The sequence below is a fragment of the Anser brachyrhynchus genome (assembly GCF_964034855.1).
Source record: "Anser brachyrhynchus genome assembly, chromosome: 3".
NCBI classification, from domain to species: domain Eukaryota; kingdom Metazoa; phylum Chordata; class Aves; order Anseriformes; family Anatidae; genus Anser; species Anser brachyrhynchus.
In genome coordinates this window covers 99184280-99209911 of record NC_137696.1, presented here as the reverse complement: position 1 = coordinate 99209911, position 25632 = coordinate 99184280, and the positions used below count along the sequence as shown (strand labels likewise).

At 38.5% G+C, this 25632-nt stretch overlaps 1 protein-coding gene across 7 annotated transcripts in view; it reads right to left on the bottom strand.

Moving 5' to 3' along the window:
* The window catches only part of KHDRBS2 (KH RNA binding domain containing, signal transduction associated 2), a 378776-nt gene that overhangs the window by 144136 nt on the left and 209008 nt on the right, over positions 1 to 25632 (bottom strand). For all 7 annotated transcript variants that reach the window (XM_080584879.1, XM_080584878.1, XM_080584882.1 and 4 more), the window contains exon 5: positions 818 to 945. In XM_080584879.1, coding sequence (XP_080441005.1) covers positions 818 to 945 — 128 coding nt within the window. The remainder of the gene's footprint in view (positions 1 to 817; positions 946 to 25632) is intronic.

The window sequence follows — 25632 nt, the reverse complement described above, 5'->3', positions numbered from 1 at the left end:
TCCCTGTCTTTATCTCAACCCTTCAGCCCTTCTCATTGCATTTTCTCCCCCCCCCCCGCTTTTTTTTTCTTTGAGGGGGCATGAGAAAGTGGTTGTGGTGGAGTTCAGCTGCCCAACAGAATAAAACCACTACACCACAATACTACTTTCTGTCCTACTGATCCAATCAGTAGGGTGTTCTGTAAGAAATGGAGGCCAGCACACCACCGATTATGTTTTGAATCTAATTTAAAAGCTGGCAGTCTGCTGCAGTGATGTTCTGAACATCACTATTAATAAGCCCTTCATAGATCTTAGGTGTAACGAAGAGTGGTTTCTGAGCCCCAAAAGACTTCCACTACAAGATGGTCATGAATGCCAACTGTAAAAAATCCTATACATGGCATCATACCACTGATAAAAAGTTCATTCAAAAACTGAGAGAAAACACTTTCAGGGAAGAAAGAAAGAGCATAGGTAAGATCAGCCAGTTCAATTACGGAAGAGTGACTCCTCTGTGTGCTTAAAATCAGGAGGTCTATTTCCTCCAAAATAAAAGTGGATTTCTTAGGACCCATCTTGAAATGGTCTCTGTGGATGCCTCCAAGTAGCTAGATAACTTAGATAACTTAGGTGACAAATTTTAAGGAGTCGTGGTCAAAAATGGGTCTGAAGGAGCACATTATACTGGTCTTATGAACAAGCAAAGCTCTCTGTCAACGATATATAAAAAAGTAGTTGGAAGAATTCTGGAAACATTCATATATCAATGCTTTTAGATGATATAAGTGAAATTCATATAGAACTGATAATACACACAACAAATACAAATTACCACCTTGAAGGAGCTGCAGGTGGCACACGGATCCCTCTTCCTCGAATACCCCGTCCACGTGCTGAATCCTCAGAACCATTCAAATATGATAGCTCTCTCAGCTGCTCCTGACGAATTTCATCATTATAATCCTGAAATGTAAAAGATAAAACTTGCTGAAACTTAGTATTTTGGCTGAGCTGCCAAATAACCCAAAACAGAAATTACATAGATGCCATTTGGGTGAATTTCCCCACATTATCACCTGTAGGCTAAAATATGATCTTTTTGTATGCACAAATGATATGAAATTGAAGTATTCGTGGACTGGAAAGCTACCTATAATGTGGACAGACAAACTTACATGTATACTTAAGATGGCCATAAACAAGTTATACACACAAAATAAAACACAAAAGGTACACAAGGCATAAAGACAAAGCAGATACTAAGGATATATCTGTAAACAAGATGCAAATGCACTTTCACATACAAAAGGTACCAATCTCAAACAGCTCGAAATCAGATTAAAAAAAAATAATTATAAATGTTAGATATATTTTTTAGGCAGACAGCATTGGCTACTTTCACACACTCCAAACACAGATTCCATCTGCTGATGCAGCTTGGCATGCAAAATTACACTGGATGCATTTGATTGGATGGTTTAATCATAACATACCAATAATTATAGTGTTATGAAGTTAAATTCTACATTCATATCACTTACTGAATTTTGTCATCATTCAATACTGTCCTTAGTTATTCTGTATATCTACTAAACCACTTCTGAAAGGAGCTGTCTTTAGGACTCATGAGTAACAATGCTATGTTTACTGTATAAAATTGTTCAGTTATATAAAATAGGCCCATTCTAAGACTGCAGGGTATCAACTCTGCAAGCTTCTGTCGGCTCAGTAAACAGAACATTGGATGAATTTCCTTTTCTTACTGACACAAAATATATAATATTGGGTAATTTAAACTTATTTTACAAGCTTTGTCTTAGTCAGAATTCCCTTTTTCTTTTGTTTCCTTCCTTTTGTTTTCAGCTCCTTGTGTGCTGATCATAGTAAGAGCCCGCTGCATTAACCGTCTCTCTGGCAGTAAACTCTGCAATAGTTAACTAGTGTTTCAAAACAGAAAATATTATTGAATTTCAACCCTTCACTTTTTTCATCCTTCAACTTGCAACTGTCATTGACAGGCACGCCAGGATCTGAAAATGCTACAATACCTGCTACAGTCACCTCATATGGGTGACTATCCAGGCTGCATTACAAGTGACACTTTTTAGCCAAGTTAGAGACCAAACAAACAGTGAGATGGAACCTAGACTTTACTTATTCCTAATCCTTACCAACTTTCTGGAGTCACACATAATAAACTTGCTTTGTCAGCAAAGTAGGTTTAAGAAATTTGCAGATAATTCTAACAGTAGATGGCTGACACACTGAAAAATAGAACTACAATTTACAGGGAGTTTGAGAAGCTTGAAGGACCAACAGAAACCTCTTGCAGGCTAACAAGAAATGGTGCAGAGTTCTGCACATCTGCTGCAATAATCAAACCCACACATTTTTAGAGGCTGGGAAATTACAGGCTGTATCAAAGCACTGCTAAACATGATCTAGTGGATGCCTGTTTGAATATTAGACACTAGGGAAATACTAGACATTTTGGAAATAAGGTATATTTCATACAGTGCTACATTAGAGGAGTGCAGCCAGCAGCTCAAGAGTAGTTATCCAATTTACGCAGTGTTGGTTATGTCTGACCTAGAATATTTTGTCCAAGTTTGGCCTGCCGTTTAAGATGAATGTGGTGAAACTGAAAAATGTCCAACAGAGGACTACTGAGGTAGTCAGTGGCCCAGAGTATATGAGGAGAAGCTGAGGGATGTGGACTTCTTTCGTCTGTTGAAGAGGAGACTGAGCAGGGATATAACAGAAGTTTGCAAGTACTCGAACGAGAGCTACAAAGTGGTGCAGACAAATTCCTTGGTATTGGGAGCAAAAATTACTAACCACAAGAATTGACTGGGGAGATTTGGGCTTCTCATGAGGAAGAAGTCTTTTACGAGACGGATAGTGCAAACCTGGAACAGGCTATACAGATTCAAGACTCAACCAAACAAAGCCATAGCTGTCCTGATTTACTGTTTACTGTTGGCAGTAGAAGTGCTTGCAGTGGGAGACTGAAGAAAATCTTCAGTGGACCCTTTCAACAGATATTTTTATGACTGTGAAGCTCTCATCCATCTTTCTCAGTGCCCAGGATATTGTTTATAGATTTGCCTGTTCAGTAGGTGCTATTGTAGGAAGGGAGGACATCTGGTAAACCTGAATTATGAAACAAATCAACTAAAACTAGAAGACAAAGCCCAGCTCTTGTGTTGAATACTTGAGAAGTTGGTGACCTGAGGCAGGTATGAGGGGTTCGAGAAACGGGAGAAGTTTTCAGACAGTTCTGCCACTATTTTTTATTTAATCTTAGGAGTCAATCCCAAAGAGACCCCACAAAAGAGCTAAGCCTCTTTCTTCCTACAATACTGAATCAGAGGTATGGGCAATCTGTTGAATGATATGATGCTGACCTTGTTGTGCTATAAGAGAGTGTAGGCCTAGTCATAATTTTACTTCTAAATTTCTAGGAAGTGCAGCTGGAATAAATCCTAACAATGCAGTTCAGAAGAGAACCACATTTATACAATATAACATGTGGCATTTGTAGCAGAATCATAATTAAATGTAAATCCCCAATTTGCTAATAAACCAGAAGATAGCTTTCAGATCACAACATTCCTCAAATCTTTTTGCACATTTTTCTGTTGTTTTAACATTAATGGTAATAAGACATATACATTGCTCTAAATAAATGTGTCCTGTAAAACACAGAGGGAAAAACACAGATAGGATCAATCAGGTCACATTTACAGCAAAATCAAAACATGTACCATTTACTGTGCCTTGCTTAATATCATCTGTTATTCACACTGGCTCTTCAAGGATTAGAACTTCAAACTAGCTGATTGAGTTTGCCCTTCAGATTTCGCAACAGTGCTAGGAATGAGCTTCATTAATAATGAAAGTAAATTTTGTAAGAGTAAGATGTGGGGGAAAAAGAAGGAAAGGGAAGGGAAAGGGAAGGGAAAGGGAAGGGAAAGGGAAGGGAAAGGGAAGGGAAAGGGAAGGGAAAGGGAAGGGAAAGGGAAGGGAAAGGGAAGGGAAAGGGAAGGGAAAGGGAAGGGAAAGGGAAGGGAAAGGGAAGGGAAAGGGAAGGGAAAGGGAAGGGAAAGGGAAGGGAAAGGGAAGGGAAAGGGAGAACATAAACTTGAACTTTCTTTGTTGCTGCTTTTGGAATGTTGTTGTATAAATGAACTTCTACCAGGAACTACCTCAAAGCTACTCCTCCTTGCTCAGATGTGCATATCATTTACAATCTTTGGATTTTCCTTTTAGTCAATGCTAAAAAAAATTATAAAATACAGCAAGATCTGCAAATCTGCACCATTCTATTATACAATGCCTTTTACTTTCCTACAGGTTATTTACTGTATTCACAGTTAAGCAGTATGCACTATTTATTTTAAAAGAGCAAAGAAAAGACAATAAAGTGTATGGAGAACCGTAATTAAAATGCTGGGAATCCTGAAAAAAAAAATCTATTAAAAATTATTACTCTATATAGATCATTTATCTTACATGCCCTTTAAAAAAGCATAATAAAAATCATAACCTCTAAACCTGAAATCTGAAATTTTCAACAGAAATGCTCTTTTCAACTCTTTCATTAAACAGAAACATAACACTGAATTAATCTTTCATAACTGCTACATGAGTCTAGCTAGAGACAGAGTATCCTGCTGAATATTTAATTGTAGCTTAGTTCAGAGAGAGCTTAGCACTTGAGCAAAATTATGCTGCAGGTGTTTCATATATATCTGGTCCCGAGAGAGTACAAGATGTTGCAAGACATACCTATACTGAACAAAGTATAGTGAAGTAGCTATACACTGTAGTAATATGTTGTTTCAGAATAAAATCCCTACGCCTTCCATTAAAATAAGCTCATGAGAAATATGCTGTACTTACTAGTTTTTCTCTAATTTAGGAATCTTATAGCTGATTATCTACATTAGCATATATATATTGCTCCTGTTTATATCCTTAAAGACATTATTAGCTAACTATAAACGGCGTTTGGATTCAATGATACTAAGGGTACCATCTGCTTACATCACAGTGGTCAGTGTTTGCAAACGACCACTGTAGGTGAGCTAACCACCCACACCCACAACATTCCACCTAAACGTGTATCTTGATTTTAAAAACACCAAGGATTTACAATCTTAGCAAAGTCACTAGCACCCAGGACCAGCTGTCCTGGTTTCAGCTAGGATAGAGTTAATTTTTCTCTTAGTAGCTGGTATTGTGCTGTGTTGGGGATTTAGGATGAGAATAATGTTGATAACACAGTGATGTTTTAATTGTTGCAGAGCAGTGCTTACACTAAACCAAGGACTTTTCAGCTTCTCACACTGTCCTGTAAGTGGGCAGGCTGGGGGTACAGCAGGAGCTGGGAGGGGGACAGAACCAGGACACCAGCAAATCACAATGTTCATCTAAGTGCCCAAAAACAAATTAAGCATTTAGATAAAACCCTTAGTTTTCTAAATTACACGAACACATTTATCCCAAACTACCAAAACAAAGCTTATTTATGAGGGTGTGGAATGGTTAATTAGGTCAGTTGCCTTGACTGTGCTAGGAACAAAGGAAAGCTGTCAGTATCAAAATCAGACCAGTGACAGCTCACCCAAGGGCAGTTCTGGCACGGAAGTACAGCAAAGATGCAAATGCACATAAACTAGGAAATGTTAGAAACCTTTTTATTATTTATTTATTTATTTATTTTTGTAAAAAGCAGCAAAATATGGCGCAAGCTGCAAAACCTGATCTGAATTTAAAAGATCACACAGTGACAAGGGAGGAGAGTTAATAAAGAAATCAAAGGGTAAGATGTAGACAGAGGCAATGGATTTCAGGAATATCGTTATCTATCATTAGCATAACAAAGGCTCATAGAAGTCAAGGATAAATCAGTCCCTTAAGGACTGTGATCTCCTGTCCTGATGTGTTTTGCAAGTTTAAGTTCTTTCCGTGTATATGAATGATTTGCACCATTAATAAATATCATTACTCTTATCTGTGACAGCTGAATTTCATTCTAACTCCATAGTTAAGGGGAAAGTAATTTATGTTAAAGGCAAACTACCTTAAAAATGCAGATTTATGCAACTCAAACCAAAAATGATAATCATAATTCTTCACATTGACAATGTTGAAGTATGAATAAGGCACACTTGGTCCCTTATATGGATGACAGTTTATAGCATACTCACACTTACTCACACTCCTTATACAACCAAGCTAGCTATGCATCATATGAAGGACAGACTACTCTCCACATGGTGTTGGTACAACTAGGATAGATTTACAGGTACCTTAATTCTACAGGCAAACAACTACCTATTAGCATTCTGTATTTAAGTCATCAAACTTTCCATGATTTTAATTCAGTGTAAAAGAAGTTGCAAAATATAAATGCTTGTCTTCTTGTTATTTTCTGTATAATGCTTAAAGTGCTTCCCGAGGATCCCAAGGCAACAATACCGGAAATTTACAGCTGGCCTATGGAGAGAGGTTTCAAATAATATGTATGACAGATCCTATAGTCAAAAGAGTCATATATTACCTTAAAGAGACCATCACCTCTTTACAGTAAACCTGAATAGCCAAGAACAGAAATGTGGTCCCATGTTCCTGAAAATCTCAGTCTGTACTGCCTGAACTACTAAAACACTCTCTCTCAGGCTTGTAATTTTCTCTGAAACTGTTGCCAACAGAGCGCTTCACATTCACAGAGGTAGGTATTCCCCGTTCTGCATTCCTCTCTTCCTGCACTCAGCCTAGCAGGTAGCAGAAAGACAACAGGAGATGGATTTAAACTCCCCTGGCACTTCTGCCTCCTGCCCAGTTCCCAGAATCAGTAAAAGAGCTTTAGGGCTCCATAAATTTGCACAGATTTATTGAAGCTAGACTATCTCCCCTAAATCCTGAGGTTGCTGTCTTGGGGCTATATTTAGGTAGCTTAAGTACCAATTAGCTTGAAATTTCTATTGAGTGGCTGCTTCAGAAAACCCATAGACAGCCAGTAGGGCACAGAAGATCCAGTGAATTACATAGAGTTAGGAGATGTGAACACAGTCCTTTTATTTTATTTTATTTTATTTTTTTTTGCTTTTAGATACGTACAAACTAATTTTGGGCCCTAAAAGAGACATTGTTCTCATGCTTTCTTGTATATATGGTAAAGCACTAAGTCTGTGAACATAACTGGTAGTGAGGAGCTCCCTGGAGTCGCTGCTACTTTGTGCTCATGTGGCCTTATGACAGGGAGTTGCTAGGATTCAACTTCAAAGCATGGTGAAAGCTGCTCACCTGGACTCATGGGGTCAGGATCTCCAGTTTATTGTACTGAAGAGGCCAAGAACCCAGGAATTCCCACTTCCTAGCTGACTGCTTTAATATCAGACTGTTCCAAAAAAAAAGTGAATTATTACTGGCTGCTTAGTATCAGAAGAGGTTGGTGAACTAAATCCTAAGCTGACAGAAGTATTTTAGCATTTCCTTATATTCTAAGATCCAATTCCAAGATTCTATTGCATTCAAAGTGTAAACATATCAGACTTTTTCCTGCACACATCTAAAGCCTCTCTCTATCAATGTCCACTTAAGAAACGTAGGCAATTATGCCAGGTAGATTGTATAGCCCTCTCAATCACCTAAAATTAAGGTGAGGCAGTGTCTCAGCTGGGCACGTAAATCAGGTGGATGGAACTGCATCCTCAAACTTCATTCTTTGTCTCTCTAATGAAAATTCAAAGTTCACTGTAAAGTACGAGATTAATCTATAACAGAGACCATGCCCAACCAAACACTTCCTGCAAGGTTCAGCAGAACTGTGGAAGCTGGCTCTAGTCCACCCTGTGTGGGTTCTGATGGGTATGGCATATGTTCTCGACAGTATATGGAGAAGCTCAAAACCGACAGCTGTTTTGACATTCCTAGATAAGATCTGTGTTCTCTGAACCCATATTTAATGTATATGCATGGTTTCCTGGTTACCTACAGTCAAGACCATCTGTTAACATGGCTTTTTGCCCATTTGTAGATTGGTCTGATTATTTCACTAGAGCATAGGTGCCAGGTAATGATAGGTTTAGATGGACAGCCTGCAGTGCACCACAAGTGATAATGCTTCTGCCAGAAGTTCTCTTCCGTGACTCCAATATTGCATTAACACCACATGCCTCTTTGCATTTGACCATATATATTGGAACTTACATAAGGCCATTCTCTGTGCATGCGGTTCTCTGAGAGCCAGTAACCCCCCCAAATGCATAAAAATATAAATATAATCCATCTGACTCGAAGGAAGAAATGTGATTTTCTCTATGCAATCGGCAACTTAGCCAGATCCATAGCTATAAACATTATGTCCTTTCACTTGCCACATATGAAAAAAAAAAAAAAAAGAGGTTGTCTTTACCTGCTTCTAGTCTGTCTGAAAAATAAACCTTAATTCTGTGGGTCACCCTTAGAGACTGGAACACATAAAACAGACCATACATTTCTCTCAGTAACATTTTGAATGTGTTGCAGTGAATATGAGTTTCAGCTTATAAATGCCTATGGGCAGAATGCAAGCAGACATAAGCTAGAGCCACGTACACTTGCCTTTGAGGTTAGTTGACAGCTGGGGGATTTGTCAGCTTGCCACAGAGAGCACTAACCCAAGCGTGGATGTCATTTTTCTCTTTGAGCATGCACAATTAAATCTGCCTGGCATCATCAGCATGGGGCACTGCTCTCTACAAGCAGTGTGGGAGGGAGGGGGGACATCTTGCTCCTCAGTATCTGAATAGAAGCTGCCAATACCCAGAGTGTAAATTCTGCATAGGCAACTGTTATGAAACTTCAATCCAGATATTTTAATCCTTGCTAGAACAGAGCAAAATAAACCTCATCTAGTTTTGTATTGTCTTCCTTTTTCTTTCTTTCTCTCTCTCTTTCTTTCTTTCTCTCTTTTTCGTTCTCTTTCTTTCTCTCTCTTTCTTTCTCTCTCTCTTCCTCTCTTTCCATCCCTTTTTCTCTATTTCCTTCCTTCCTCCTTCCTTCTTTCTCTTTCTTCTCTTCCTTTCCTTTCCTTTCCATAGTAAAGAGGGCTTGTAACCGAAGATTGTTCCATTTTACATGGAAATGTTGTTAGCCACAGAAAGTAACTACACTGAAGCTCAGTGCATGATGTGTTAAAAACCCTTAGAAACCTGTATTAAATTCCAGATATTTGCCCCAATTTATTCTACCCCTCTTGCTCCCAGTCCTCAGAACAATGGATGCTGTGGTCTGTAATTCATTCAAATTACAGCTATGATACCACAGAAGTCAGTTAGCTGACAGCTTCCTATCCCTGAACTTAAATTTGAATGAATCCAGGCTGCCAGAGACTTGTGCTTATTTACAGTTGTCACTTGAAGGAGATATATATATAAGGGAATTTGTAATATATAAACAGGACATATAGCAAGCTGTGGGGAGGGTGGTATAGCCATGCATCACTGAAGAAATTTTTATAGATTTTACACTGGATATTTATACCGGCTTCTAGGAAGGAAGGATGTGATATGACTGATTTTCCTCTGGGAAAACCTATGTCCTTCAAAGAAAGCAGGGGCAGGAGTATGACTATCACTGCTCTTTCTCCAGCTGTTTGTTGGGAAGGTGTACTTTGATTATTAACAAGATCACTAATTGCTCTTAGGGCTGGAGTAATGGTCTACTATAACCACGTAAAAGTAAATGAAATTAACAAGCTGTGTATAGTATCTACACATCTTCTATTTTAACAATGCCAGGTGGGACCCACATCGCCTCTTGGTAACCCACTGGTGTAAGTTTGTAGACCCCTTGACAAGGATAATAACAAAGCCTCTGTTGATGAGAACGGCAAAATTCAGACATGTTTACTCTCATTTTGTGTGACTGTCTCTTACAGCCCTGCTACAGCTATGCTTTCTTGGTCCCATGTTGCACAGCAAAGAACAATGAAGGATGGGAAGTCTGGCCAAGAAAATACCTTACAAAGGTTTGTTGAGTGTCCTTTCTTTTATGGTTGCTGAATCATTTTACAACTTTAAAAAATCACATTAGGTGATAATCTGTACAAATTGATCGTAAATGAGACATGAATTAATTTTTAAGGCAAAAGGAGCATTTCTTTGATTTACTGCAATATATAATTAAGAAAACATGAGCTGTCCTTGAAGTAAGGACTGTCTTGACAAGCACCAGCTCTAGTACAAACACGGTAGAAACATTCTTAATAATGCTATATACTGAACTCCAGAAATAAGCTTGGTCTGATTCAAAGACAGGAGGTAAAAAGTATCTTAAATTCAGTCACCACAGACCAATTGCTACATCCTCAGAAAGTCAGAAAGGTGGACTTACTGCAGCAACATGGTATCTTAACAGAGTTGTGTGGACAGTGGCATGACCTGAGAATTCAGTTCTTCCTTTTTCCAAAATAAGGATTTAAGAAAAAGGATGAAGACTTTCTTTCTATTGTCAGTCCTAGAAGCATGCACAGAAAGCTTCTAAAAAGCTCAGGCCACCACCAGGGCTTAGTTTTTGAGACACAGCTGTACCTCAAGTGTTCTCCTCAGTCGGAGGTCAAGGCAGAAACCACAGTAACTGTATTTCTCACACAATCCTTCTACAAAGAAATCTGACTAACCCAAACTAAAGAGCATAGCACATCATCCCTAGAGCCAAGGCTTTTTTATATACTAAGGGAAAAGATAACACACAACATCCTGGGAAGATGGTATGTAATAGTGCTATAAAAATACAAAAGCAATTTTAAACGTCGGAATCAAATGTGTTTTAAATCTGCTTCGTTTGACCTGATGTAATCTAAATTAGTTCCCATAAGAAGAGATTTATGGATAACCAATATAATGATATAGAGGAAAGGCAACAGAGGACAAGCAGGTATACAAGGAACTGCCCTTCCCACACTTGTCTCCAGAGATCCCTTCCCTTCTGAGACAAAAGCGTGCCACGCGACATCCACGTTTTCATTTTATGCAGAAGACAACTTTGTATTTTAAACCGGTGACACCGACAGCTGCCTGGCTGAGGCAGAATGTGACAGGCTCCAAGTAACATGTGTCATCCCACCCCACCAGCGCCTGCCCTGTGGAAGCTGCCGTGCTGCATCCCATCATAGCACCCCTCAGGCGTCCTTTCTCCTGGACTCTCCTCACCTGGGGGAGGAACCGGGCTGGCAGAGGGAAGGTGCAGAGAAGACAGGGTGTCCTCTGCTTGCTCCTGGTCAGGTTAGGTGGTGGGGGCCCCTTCCCACACACCCTCCAGCACCGCATGGCATCGTCTGCCTTCTAACACAGTATTTATGTGCAGCTTTGCAACTGCTCACTGTTTCCAACAGCAGGCCTTTCCAGGCCTTCATCCCTGAACATCTGCAATATTGCCATGAAAACTTGCTATATGCCAGAATGGCTTCTTGGGTTTAAATTCTGTAAGCGCGAGAAAAACAATGTGAAAAGATGTTGCTATTGGATTTCAGGTTCGCTGTCCAAACAGTCAAAGAAATTAAAAATACTAAAATAATTTAGGCTCATCTTTTTGAAGTTTACACCAAGCCTCAAGTGAGGAAGAGTGTAAATATATAGACAAATAATCATATATATATATATATATATTCTAAGGAATGGGAAGAAAGGTATCAAATAAGACAATTTGAAATCATACTGGGGTGGGGTGGGAAAGGTAAGGTTCCTAAAATTAGGAAACAATACTTTTTTAGTTACGCAAGTTTAAAAAAAGCTTTTACTAATTCCACTGGGAATGTATGCATCAGGCATAAGATGTTGTGGGTTTTATCTTTTCGGAAAAGGATTGGAGATATAAAGAAAGACGGTTAGTAAAATCACAAAAAAAAGGCTTAGACAAAATATCAAGTACAGTTATATTCATTCCCAGGTGTCTCTCCCCTGTTTTTAAAATACATAGTGTATGAAAGATTAGGAATGAAGTGTGTAAGACTTAGTAAGTGCTGTAATTAATTTATTATAAATAATATTTTGAATTGTAACCAGATATAAGTGACATTATTTCCAGAGTTTCAAGCTCAACAATTTAATATACAACATGATGAATATATATGTCAACAGTTCTACGTTTGTTATTATTTAATTTGAATATCTTTTATTTTGTTATCATATAAACCCTTGTAAACAAGATTATTCACCAGGAGATATGGCACCTGTATTTATAATGTCTCCTTTTCTGCTCTGCAGCATGCATTATAGAGGGTTCCAGGTATTTTAACACTATTACCACTGCTATTTTTGGATATATATTTTTTAAACATAATATCAGATTATACCTGCTGACTACCAGGTAGCAAAAATGCCTGCTTCTCAAAATCTTTCATTGTTTTGTGGCTGATGTATCTAAACCTGCCCCCCTAGGGGGCTGCAGAAGATGACTGACTTCAGAACAAACACAAACAATCCAGGCTTGAGGGGAAAAATGAAATAAGCTCCACAGCTGAAGGGCCCTCTCACAAAGATGTCTAAGCAGAAGCAACTGAAGATCCACTTCAAGCACAACTGTTATCCAAAGAGTGGCAGTGTAATGGAAGGAGGGAGAGAGGCTACTATGTGAAATGGTGCCAGTCAACTTAAAGGTTAAAAATTTATTTTTAAGCTGCACCCAGAAGTGGAAAAACACCTTTTAAATGGATGCAGTTACAGCACAATATTCCATATAGTATATGAGCTTCTATATTTCACCACAGCTTCATTAAGTACATACACCTGAAGATTTGCTACATATATGCCTGATGTAGGAATATAGTAATCTTGAGAATGATGATATGCATTGGACACAGGATCAAACTGTATTCTCAGGAGGAAAACCTGAGCTATACCGAAGAAATGCAAATGGGATTAAAAAGTCAGACTTAGCTATCAGATTCCGTAGATAATACTAGATTAATTAGCATATATCTTCTTCAAATTCAGTTCTGACTTGCAGGCCCACCAATGTATTTCTTTTTCTTAAACTGGTTTATTTTTACGGAAAGACAACTCAATTGAATCTAAATTAAACTTTTAAAGAGTTTCAGGATGATAAATTAATCATTGAATATTAAACTGCAACTTCCTAATAACTGAACAAATTTCGCGTGATAAAAGAAACAAATAACATTCAATACTTTTCCATCATTTCCAAGCAACACAATCAGCAACTACACATGGTACCAAACAGAGAAAACAGGGAAAAGGGGTAAAATGTGGTTGGAAAATGTATGTTCAATTTCTATTTTATACTGTAAGATTTCTAATTTGGCCTTGAACAAGGAACTCAAAAATTCACCTAGAGTAGGACCAATGAGTCTGTGTCCAACATTAGAGTCCTGACAGGCCACAGACTTTCCAGTCTTTCTGACTTACTGAAAGAAAACAAGCAATTGCTTTCCTTTCCAGTTGTACTTGACCACACCACAGGACTGGTGTACACCTACGACTTTTGTACACTCAGACACCACATTCACAGAGCCAGGTAAGTATACAAGACAAAACCTTGGTTACAGTTCTATGTACAACTAGATGTCTGTAAAAAAAAGTATAACTTTATTATACTGTTACAGACATCTCAAAGTAAAACGATTTTGAAAAAGCAACCCTATTTAGTTCCTTAACTGCTGCAATGCATAGAGTTGTGCACATGCAAACATACTTTTATAGTTGTTTTTTTTTTTCTTTTTTTTTTCTTCTAATAATATTGAAATAATGATGTAAAAGAGCATGGTGGTCCTCTCCGCTTATTATGAATACTCATTGCTGAATTCTATCAAAATGTCTATATTTGTGTCTTAAAGTTATTAAGCTGGGCCTCTATCAAAGAAAAATCTTATTAATTTTGTGGAAAGAGTCAGAAATTCATAAACAAGAAATTTAAAAGTTATTTTGTATACACAGAGTTGGAATATTTCTTCCTTTTTATTTCTTTTATGATATTTCAGTCTTCTAAATAGCAAAACCAAAAAGATGGGTCATAAATTTCCTTTCTTAAATTCCCAGTCTGAATCAGGATAGTGAAAATATACCTGAATAACTAGGAAGTGGGACTTAAGAGAGTGATTTATTTATTTATTTATTTAATCTTAGAAATACAATGTTGAGCTCAATGCCAGCTTAAAACTGGACTCAATTCCAGCTGGATCTTAGCAGCTGTTAATCAAGTGCCACAAATGTTTAATTTGCCAAGCAGGTTTTCCATTCAGAACAGATTTGATCTACGGACTCAGAGCCCACCTGTAAAAGACTCTACCTTGTGTTCAGGGCTTCAAGACAGCTACTGCATATGCACAAACATGCAAGCACATACAAATCACCTACCCAGTGCCTGGCTGGCTGTTACGACAACGCCTGATGATCTCAAATCTGACCCCTAATTTTGCTCAGGAACCATGATCAGGGTTTGAAGTCAGCCTTCTCCTCTTGGCTAAGAAAGATCCCACTGAGTTAAGTGCTTTTCTGTGGGGAAAATCTGGGGCAGGCAGCAAGTTGTTGGTGAATTATTTAATAGTTGAGATACATGGGCTTTAGTGACATAACTAAAACCATCATAACTTCATGCTTATCTAAAAACAATAGCTGGTGTTAATAAGCCTCAGCTGTAAACATAATGTTATTAGCTAACTTATGAACTTTGGTTCCTCACCTGTCTTCTATTCCACTACAAAACTTCTCATGAGCTATCTTATCATCAATGAAATAAGAAGCAATCACCTTACATTATATATTTGCCAACTGAAAAGGTGTATAGACTTACAGCTTGTCTGAACTGAAAAAAAAAGTGGTTGTGAACCTATTTGTTCCAAGCTGTTATTTAACCATAATTAACCCAGTTCTGTATTGATTTTAGAAGCACAGAAATCAGTGCAAGACATTCCTCTCTTTTTCACATTCAGTTCAAATAAAATGCCCTTAATTCAGTTCAATGTGACCAATATACAAAGCTAAGGACAACTAAATACCTTACCTTTAAATATAATAATTCACCCCATCACAGAAAATGTGAGTAGATGCTAAAAACTAACAGTATATTCATCATTGTTGTCCTGTCAAAGGGAAGAGCACTATAAATGGAATTAACTGAGATTAGTTTATTTCCTTTTCTCATAATTCAAATGATCAATTATTTTAACTGAAATGTACTTAATTAAAACTGAGATATATTTAATTTAATTAAACTGTCAAAGCCTGCCATTAGTTTTAATGCCAAATGTGGATAGGTACTGAATATCAATATCTCATTATGTGTTTAAATTCAGCATAGCAAGCCAAGACAAACACATAGGAGTTCATCGCACCTCAAGGTGCAAAGTAATCTCAGCTTCTGTTGGCTGCCACTAACTCTACTTAACAGCAAAGGTAGGTTATTTTATTGAATTAAAACCTTCTAACCCTGGGGTTTATGAGATTAATTTCTCTGTTCTGGCTCTCTTCCAAGCAGAGAATGGACTCAGGTCTGATTTACCTGCACGGTTATTGATATTTGCCACCTGCTCATGCTGTGTGGACTGGGTAAAAGTCTCACAGTTCTCCTGGAATCCAAAAACCTCCTGTAAATAACTTGGGTTCAAAATTTCTGTGTTAACATGAAATTTTGAAGTCCAGAATTTCCCCTTGTGATCTTTATTAAGGCATTCTGAGAATTATACAGCAATGATGTGGTTAAAAAAAAAGGAAAGAAAGATTTCTTCATCATTCAAATTGGTGATTTCAGGGTGCACAAACTGAAAAAAAAATTTAACTGCTCTCAGGTCAGCTCCTGTAGGCCCAATCATCATTAGCATTTATTTTTCTGCACATTATGAAAATAAGAAGACAGGCTTCTCTTCTTGCCAGTGCAGATATCTTTGAGCAGATACTTCCTTTGCTCTTCTAAAGGAAGAGAAGGAACCAACTTCCCCAAAATGCTCTGGACAACCACCATCGCCATGTGTATGACAGCTGTGCCACTGTGAAATAAGAGCACTGTTATTTTCCAAATATTTGGCAGGCTGAAGTTTCCCAGGATTCCTCAATCTAAAGAACCGCCAAGGCAAGTCTATCTCAATCCTACACTTCCTTAAAAAAGAACAGGAACAAAACAGAACAAGACCTACATTGATTTATTTACCAAGCGGTTCTACCTTTTCTTTGGAGAATCTGGACTCTGCTTTAATAAACTGTTCTTGAATGTCATTTGTGCTGAGTAAATACTGACTCCAGAGTGGTAAGAACTATCATTTTTGTCCTTATGCAAGGGGTTTTGAAGCAAGAGTAGGCTGAAATAGCTGATAGAAGAGTCTGTTTCAAATATTACGATACATATTACTGATAAATGAATTATTCTCCCTTCTTACCAAGCCTATTCCATGTTGTTTTCAACACTGGCAAACCCCCAAACTAGCCTTTCGTTGTAGAAGCAGAGCTTCACAAGTGCCACATTTCTGCAGCTATTACACAGTTTGTGTGTTACATGAGTTACGCAGGTCTTCACAGTCTTTATTCTCTTCTTTATGTGGAAATTTCACCTCGTTAATTTGAGTTCAGTTCAGATTGACAGAGATTACATGTTTCAGAGGGTATTTGTAAATACACCAGTTCTTGTTAAACATTTAAGCATAAACTTAGATATAATGGAATTAAAAATATACAATAGAAGCCTAACCAGTAGCTTGTTATAATACTTAAAATATCCAAAATGAAGGGAAAAGGTTGTATGGGCTACAGAATGCAATACACCAGTGACTCAGTTTTATACACCCAACATAATATTTGAAAATATTGCTTTTTTTCCCTATGTTTTTTAAATCAAAACATCTGAGGGGAGCTGAAGTGTTTCTTAGATTCAAGCATGACTTCTTAGAATATCTATTCTGAATTCTATTGGTTATCTCCCAATATTTCCCCCTCTACTCTGCCCTGGTCAGTCCTCACCTGGAGTACTGTGTCCAGTTCTGGGCTCCCCGGTACAAAAAAGACAGGGATCTCCTGGAAAGAGTCCAGCCGAGGGCCACAAAGATGATACGGGGCCTGGAGCATCTTCCCTATGAGGAAAGGCTGAGAGACCTGGGTCTGTTCAGCCTGGAGAAGAGAAGACTGAGAGGGGATCTCATCAATGTGTATAAATATCTTAAGTGTGGGAGACAGAGGGATTTGGCCAACCTCTTTTCAGTGGTTTGTGGGGATAGGACAAGGGGTAATGGCCACAAGATAGAGCACAGGAAGTTCTGCGCCAACATGAGAAAGAACTTCTTCACAGTGAGGGTGACGGAGCACTGGTCAGGCTGCCCAGGGAGGTTGTGGAGTCTCCTTCTCTGGACATATTCAAGGCCAGCCTGGATGCCTACCTGTGCAGCCTGCTCTAAGGAACCTGTTTTGGTAGGGGAGTTGGACCCGATGATCTTTCGAGGTCCCTTCCAACCCTTCAATTCTGTGATTCTGTGATCTTTTCTTCTGGTAATTATTCATTTGAAAGTTTCCAACCAGAAAATCCTCCAGACTGTTCCAGCAGTGCACTAGCAAAACTCATTTTCATTCTTTTTCTTTTCTTTCTTTATTTATTTATTTTACTTTCAATATCCCTATCTTACTGAATGCTCTATCTTTTACTTTGCAATAGGTTAGTCTCAGAGATTTTCAGCAGCAGACCAAGATTCTATCCTGATTCAAATCCACAAAAATGTTGATGGCTAAGATTTCCTAAATTTGATAGGTATTAAAAGAACTGTTCTTTCCTTTTTCTTGCTTCCTGGAATCATTTAACAATAATTTTGTTTTCTGATTTTGGAAAAACACTTGTTTCTTCCTACCTAACTCCCACTAACCCCCCCCCCCTTTTATTTTTTTCCCATCAGGGCCTCATGTTTGAAGACTTGGAAAACAGAATTTCCAAAGATCACACACACAGACAGGTTCCCAGGCACTGCTGAGTATTTCTATGTAGAAAATAATTTTTAGAAAGATGCCAAGTGGTGAACTTGTATTTTCAAGCGCTGAAAATAGGAATAGTGTTCTGGCTGGGAACACAGCCATTGTTTTGGAAAAGCTTTCAATGGAACTTTAAGGCCAGCTTGGAATAAGGACTAGAGTTAGAAATCACAACCACATGGCCTGAATCTGCTTTACTTTTGTTAGGCTTCTAGAAAATAAGCAAGTATTTTGATCAAAACAAACAGACTATGTTATTCAAGTCATTTCTCCATGGTTTATTACTTCCTATTTTGCAATTAACGAAGTAATTCTGTCTTAATGGATAGACAAAATCTTCAAAAAAACTTGAATATGTCCTTGTCTGAAGTAGAAAAAAGAGATGTGAGTGTGAAAAATCATAAAATTATTGCTGAAATATCCACTTGATGTTATTATTGGATATCAGCTGCCATCTTGGCTCCTTGGTCTGAGACTGTCTGCCATTAAATCTGTAGTAAGGATAAGTTCTTTTTCACTTACACTACATTTATTATTTAAACTAACCCATAAAGTAAAGGCACTTCCATAACTAAAATAGACCATAAGGACACAAACATTTCCTATCATATCCCTTCCTGATTGCTCTGAGGACCTGTGTGCCACACAGCTGTCCATAATTCTACAGCTCCCAGCTCTTGACTTGTCCCACAGATCTCTGCTGGGGAGAAAACTGCTCACTTACATGTAAAGCAAGGGTACTGAAAGTACCATTTAAATCGTATTCTATAGTGTGAATTGCTGCCTTTCTATAACGTAATTAGGTGTCTCACCTTCTTCAGGAAGCCCAGATCCCAAAGACCTAAGGGAAAGACTGGAACAAGGAGAAGACTCTCCCTCAGCGGAGGAGGATCAGGTTAGAGGGCTCTTAAACTGGACATAGTTATATATATATCCATATATATTATACACACACACACACATATGTATATTATATATATATATGTCTGGATACTCTGGATGCATACCTAAGTACATGTATAGTCTTTACAAGTATAGGTTACATTAAGGGACAGTATAGTGGACTGAAAACTGTCTGAATGGCCAGGTCTTGAGGGTTGTGATCAGTGACACGAAGTCCAGCTGGAGCCCAGTCACTACTGGTGTCATCAAGGGGTCAGTGAGAGGAAACCTTAAGCTAGAAATTACTTGGGAGCTTAAAATCAAGTTTTGAGTTCCTACTTGTAACCTGCACAAAACTCAGCAGCTGAATGACTCATTTCTTATGCTGAATTAAACACTCACAGAATGTGGGCTGAAGTCAATTTGAAACAGGATCTGTTCAACTGTCATCACACTCTACTGCAAATGTAAATTAATTCTTATTCACAGCATCACACCCACCTCCTTTAAGATGTAATTTAATCTTCATAGTACTTCTGTTTCTTTTAGGTCTGCCATGCAAGTTTCAGATCAGCATGGTAAAACATGCCCGGCTAAGATTAAGTAGGGTTTATCTCCAACCTTTTTTTTTTCTTAAGAAAGATGGTACACATTTATAGCCATGTTTTCAAACCCCAGGGTTGTGCAGCCACAAAAGATTGGAAATACAAACTATTTGCACAGAGAAATTTGTATTTGTAAATCCACAAGTTCTGTGTGTAATGGTGTGTGTCTGTATATGTACCTGTCTTGTATTCACAAAAACAGATTTTGCAAGGAACTAGTATTCATTGCTCTGAAAATGTATTTGCATTTATCATGAACTTTGCAACATGATACACATTTTCTTTTCCTAAGTGTTTTTATATAGTCATAAGTCAATGAAGAATCAAACTTTACAGGATTATTTTTTTTCTGGTCACCTAAACTACACCAATGAAAGAAAAAGGCTCTCTGAATCTTTTTTTTTTTTTTTTCAGCTCAAAGGGTCATTTCAAAATGAAGGAAGGTTGATGAGTCCTGTTACAAGCACAAAAATTTTCCCTGCAATTTTTGAAAGTGATATTTAGCATGCACTGCTAACAGTTAGGGAAACATTTGCATGGACAAATATGTCTGCCTAAAGTGACAGGCAAGATTTTAAATGAAAAAACTTAGTTTCACTTTTCACTTTATGCTGCCTTTTATTACATTATGATAGCATACTTAACCAATTCTGTACCGTGGCATACAAAATCTAAGAAAGCCTAGGTGAATTCACAAGTTTAATGAATACATTTATATCTATAAATCAGTCAACAAACATATTCTGTATTGGATTATGTAATTTGTTTCTTGAGAATAAAATCCTTGGATTTTGTCTTTTAATTCCTTAAGTGAGATGTACTCTAATTGCAATTTATAATATTTCTATTTCTCAAAATTGATATTTAGATATGTTTATTGATCCTCTGTAATGCCAAATATTGTGTGTTTCTTAATGTGTAGCAATTAGGAGCTATAATTCTGCTTTACATGAAAGCTTTGGGTGTAAAAGTACAACAGAAGAAATATGTGTGTTGTTTTCTATGTAAAATGCAACAAATAGTTTGCTACTTAATTATAAAATCAATGATCTGAGCCTGAAGGTTAGCATAATGAGGACAAAGGTTTTTGGTAAATCCAATGATAAAATCTGATTTTCACAGTAACCTATGAGAAATGTTAGATTCTTTTTTTTTTTTTTTTTTTTTTGATAATGACAATAGGTTTGTTTGTCTTTCAACACTTTCAACAATAGCTTTATTATCTGCACAACTTCCTAGTTGCCCTTCTTTGGTTAGTGTTTAGCTCCATGACTTGACTTGTTTGCTATTCAGCAGTGAGTGCTGATGTGGAAAATAGAGTATATTACTCTGGTGGAAACTGTGGCATTCTTGTCACCAGTAATATTGCAAGCTGCCTTCTAAAACAGATGTTGGATAATGAATTTCCTGGATTAAGATAGCAGAGCACTGCAACACTCACTTAAAGTTAATATACCAGATGTATAAGTTAGGGATAGATGTTTCTCCATTTAAGACACTGATGTGATTAAACAGGTTTTCAGAGTAGAAGAAAGATATAAATCACACTACATTATCAGCATCTCTTATTTTAATGCAAGTACTGAGCCTGATATAAAATTACAGCTTATATGTTTCATATTCATCTGGCACAGGCTGAGAAGATGCAATAACAAACCAGTTCACCAGGCTCAAGTATTGGCAGTTTCAGGCAAAAAATAATTCATTTTTTCTTTAGAAAACATGAATTGTTCATGATGAAGTAGTCTCTGGCAGTTCCAAGAGCACTGGCTTTACTTGGCAAGGTTTTGGTAAGAGGAGGGCTGCAGGGATGGCCTCTCTGAGCAGAGTCCAGCAGCTGCCCTGTGTCAGATCAGAGCTAGTTTCAGCTGGCTCCAAAAAGGACCCACCGCTGGCCAGAGTCTAGCCAGTGAGTGATGCTGGTTGTGCCTCTGTCAAATTTAAGGGAAAAAAACTGCTGTGCAACAGCAGCAAGGAAAGAAAGGAATGAGAAATGTGAGAGAACCAGCCCTGCAGACCCCAAGGTCAGTGCAGAAGGACGGCAGGAGATGCTCCAGGAATGGAGCAGAAGTTCCCCTGTGGCCTGTGGAGAGGCCCCTGGTGGAGCAGGCTGTCCCCCTGCAGCCCATGGGTCCCACATGGAGCAGATCTCCACGCTGCAGCCCGTGGAGGAGCCCCCGGTGGAGCAGGTGGATGTGGCCTGGAGGAGGCTGCGACCCATGGAGAGCCCCCGCAGGAGCAGGCCCCGGGCCGGAGCTGCAGCCCGTGGAGAGGAGCCCACGCAGGAGCAGGGGGTCTGGGGGGAGCTGCCGCCCGTGGGGGACCCGTGCTGGAGCAGTTTGCTCCTGGGGGATGGATGGACCCCGTGGTACGGAGCCATGTGGGAGCAGTTCTTGAAGAGCTGCTGCATGTGGGCAGCCCCTGCAGGCTCAGTTTGGGAAGGACGGCATCCCGTGGGCAGAGTGACGGTGTAGGAGCGGTGGAGATGAAGGGAAGGAGGTAGGAAAGGGTGGTTGAGGGGAACGTGTTTTTGGTTTGCTTTCAGTTCTCACTGCTCTAGTCTGTTAGCAACAGGCAATAAATGACATTAATATCCCTTATGCTGACTTGTTTTGCCTGTGATGGTAATTGTTGAGTGATCTCCCTGTCCTTATCTCATCCGGTGAGCCTTTTTTCATTGAATTTTCTCCTTCCGTCCTTCTGAGGAGAGGGAGTGAGAGAGCGCTGCGGTGGTGCTGAGCTGCCCATCAGTGTGAAGACACCACACCAAGCTACATTAGATTTTGACTTTGTATAACATTTAGTGAAGCCTGAATGGCTGACCATGTCTTCCAGAAACTTGTTGAATCAGAATTTGTTTTAACAACATCTTTGATCCGTAAATGTGTTTTTGTCTATTAAGGTTACAATTTTAAACACAGTTACAACTTTTATGTAGCCAGATATTTTCTAGGGTTATAATACAATACTTCTCTGAACATTTGGAAGATCAATAAAGAATATTAATTTCTGCTGACACTGTGTGAGATGTTTAGAAATACCTAATGAGATGAAACTATTCATATGTACCTAGGGTTGAGTACTAGCACTTGCCTGCTCCACAAAGTCTGGCACAGAAGCAACTAATGAATTTTTCACAATATCGCACATTTTTTGCCCTGCTACACTGTTTTATTATAATCACAGGATACATCAGCTCTGAAGATTTCTCAAGGTTGTAGAATGAAAGGAAATATGAAATAGACTAAAGGAAGATTTCATTGCAATGGCTTCCAGCTGGATCACGTACCAGATTTATTTATTATTTTTAAATGTGTGTGAACCTTTCTGTTAAAGACTGATTTATTTTTTTTTTCATAAAATAAAATAGTAAGTTCTATAAGATGGATAATATGGTAATTATTTTGAAACATATCAAATTTAATATGTATTTCTTATCAGACGAATTCAGCTCTTTCAGTGTCACTCATGCCTGAATATAATAATATGATAATGATGCTTTATGCTATTGTGATACATCACTTTATGTCCACTTAGGCCTTTAGCTAGTAAAGTGCTTAGAGAAGGGATTTCTTCATTGTTTTAGCATTTTCTACCCATTGTTAAGTACACATCAATATCAATATACTGTTGTACTGATTTATGCCAGTTTAGCATGAGGACATTTCCTAGCAATTATGTTTGATTGAAGTATTAAATTTTACATCTTCCCTCGATATTTAAATTGCATGGCTATTTTTAAAAGCTGGAAAACATCAAACACAAAGAATACATATTTATGTGTGTGTATGTATACACATATATGCATATTCACGTAGAAAAATACTCTTACATATTAAAAGACTTCCAGATGATTTGTTTTTATAGGTGTGTACTCTTTTACAGAACTTGTCTTCTCATGGTACAAATAAGGAAACAAAAAAAGAAAAAAACATCCAAGGAATTTTTTGATCCCTTCTGTGACAAGTTTCTGTATAAAATTGCTTCCAGTTTTGCAGGTATTAGAAATCTCATTGAACATGTACAAAATCAAACCAAAGAATGAGCTGAGCAACATGTAGAGAGCATTATGCAATGCCTATTTCTACCAGAAAGTATAAATGATTATTCTCTGCATAACAGAATGCACATAAAATATGAGAGTACATGAATGGTTTTGAGGTAAACACGCAACTATCAATTCAAAATGTCTTTATAATTTGTCTGTATAATTGTGTTATGGTCTGTAGTGAAGGTTAAAGGCTGTTTGTGTCCATATAAGCATTTTTGGGCTACTCAGCAGGGAATGTGTGGTTCAGGAAGTCTATCAGCTTCTCCTTTCTCTACTCATTTTTTCCAAGAGAAGCCAGGAGATGAAAAGGAACAAGAACTTCTGAAAGTGTTATTATTCCTTTATATCTTTTTATTTATTTATTTATTTTTCCCTTTTTTCAGTGTGAAGCAAGATTGGTATACATTCCGTGGTAGGTAGTCATGACAGAGGCAAACACAAAGAACAGCCAGAGGGGGAAAATTTCAGCTAAAGCACAGGATCCTTTGTGACTGTGTTCTTCATTTAGCATGGAAACCACAGGAACCATAACACTTTGTGACGTTATTTTCACATACTACGTACTAGACACACTAGGATGGGTGAACAATTGGCTGATGGATTGGGATCAAAGGGTTATAGGAAATGGGGTTACATCAGGCTGGCAGCCAGTCACTAGTGGGGTTCCACAGGGCTCAATTTTAAGGCCAGTTTTCTTCAACATTTTCATAAATAACTTGGATGCAGAACTCGAATACTAAGCAAGTTTGCGGACAATAATAAACTGGTAGGAGTTGTTGGCTTTCTCAAGGGTAGAGAGCCCTTGCAGAGAGATTCTGACAAATTAGAGAGCTGGGTGATCACCAACCACATGATGCTTAACAAGAGCAAGTGCTGGATTCTGCACCTGGGACAGCACAACCCTGGATATAAGTACAGACTGGGGGATGAGAGATTGGAGAGCAGCCCTGCAGAAAGCAATTTGGGCATTCTTGTCAACAAAAAGTTGCATATGAGTCAACAGTGTGCCCTGGCAGCCAAAAGGGCCAACCATGTCCTGGGGTGCATCAAGCATGGCATTGCTAGCCAATTGAGGGAAGGACTTTTCTCCCACTTTTCTATGTGCTAGTGTGGCCCCACAAAAACTGTGTGCAGTTTTGGGTGCCACAGCATAATAAAGACATAAAAATATTAGAGAGCATCTAAAGGAGGGCTATAAAGATGGTGAAGGGTCTAGAGGGGAAGATGTATGAGGTGTGGCTGAGGTCCCTTGGTTTGTTCAGCCCAGAGAAGAGGAGACTGAGGGGAGGCCTCATGGCGGCCTGCAGCTCCCTCACGAGGGGAGCGGAGGGGCAGGTGCTGAGCTCTGCTCTTGGGGAACAGCGACAGGACCCGAGGGAACGGCATGGAGCTGGGACAGGGGAGGGTCAGGCTGGGTGTTAGGGAAAGGTTCTGCACCCAGAAGGTGGTCAGGCACCGGGACAGGCTGCCCAGGGCAGTGGTCATGGCAGCAAGAGTACTGGAGTTCAAGAAGTTTTTGGACAACGCTCTCAGACATCTGTTCTGTTTTTTGGGTGTTTCTGTGTGGAGCCAAGTGTTAGACACAATGATCCTTACAGGTCCCTTCCAACTTGGGATATTTTGTGATTCTATGAGTCTACGTTCTCCTTGGTAGGGACGTTTACCTGAATCTGAAAATTTTCTGTGAGGAAGACAGGAAAATAATAGAAGGAGAAAAATCTTTTAGAGATCATTTCAGACAATTTGTCTGGACAAGAGATCCTAGGGTATACTGGAGACCACAGGACAGAGAATATCATCACATGAGGACAGATAGGCAATACATGAATTATAATATCCTTTTTTGTTTGTTTTTTCTTTTGTTTTTAATATTTGTCTGGTTCTTTACAGCATCACAGGAGTATTTAAAACAGATCAATTTGGTTTGTGGTAAATCATCTGTGGTGGTTTTGGGTTTTATTTATTTATTTTTGCTCTCCTTTAGTACAGCAAAAAATAGTGGTTTATTCTATAGCAATATAGGAAAAGTGTCAGCTGTACAGTATGCTAGCCATCTAACACAACTAGATTGCTCATTCATCCAAATCTTTTAAATCTATTAGTCTGACAAGAAATGTACTTGAAAGCTTTCAAAGGAAAATTACTAAAATTCAAATACAGT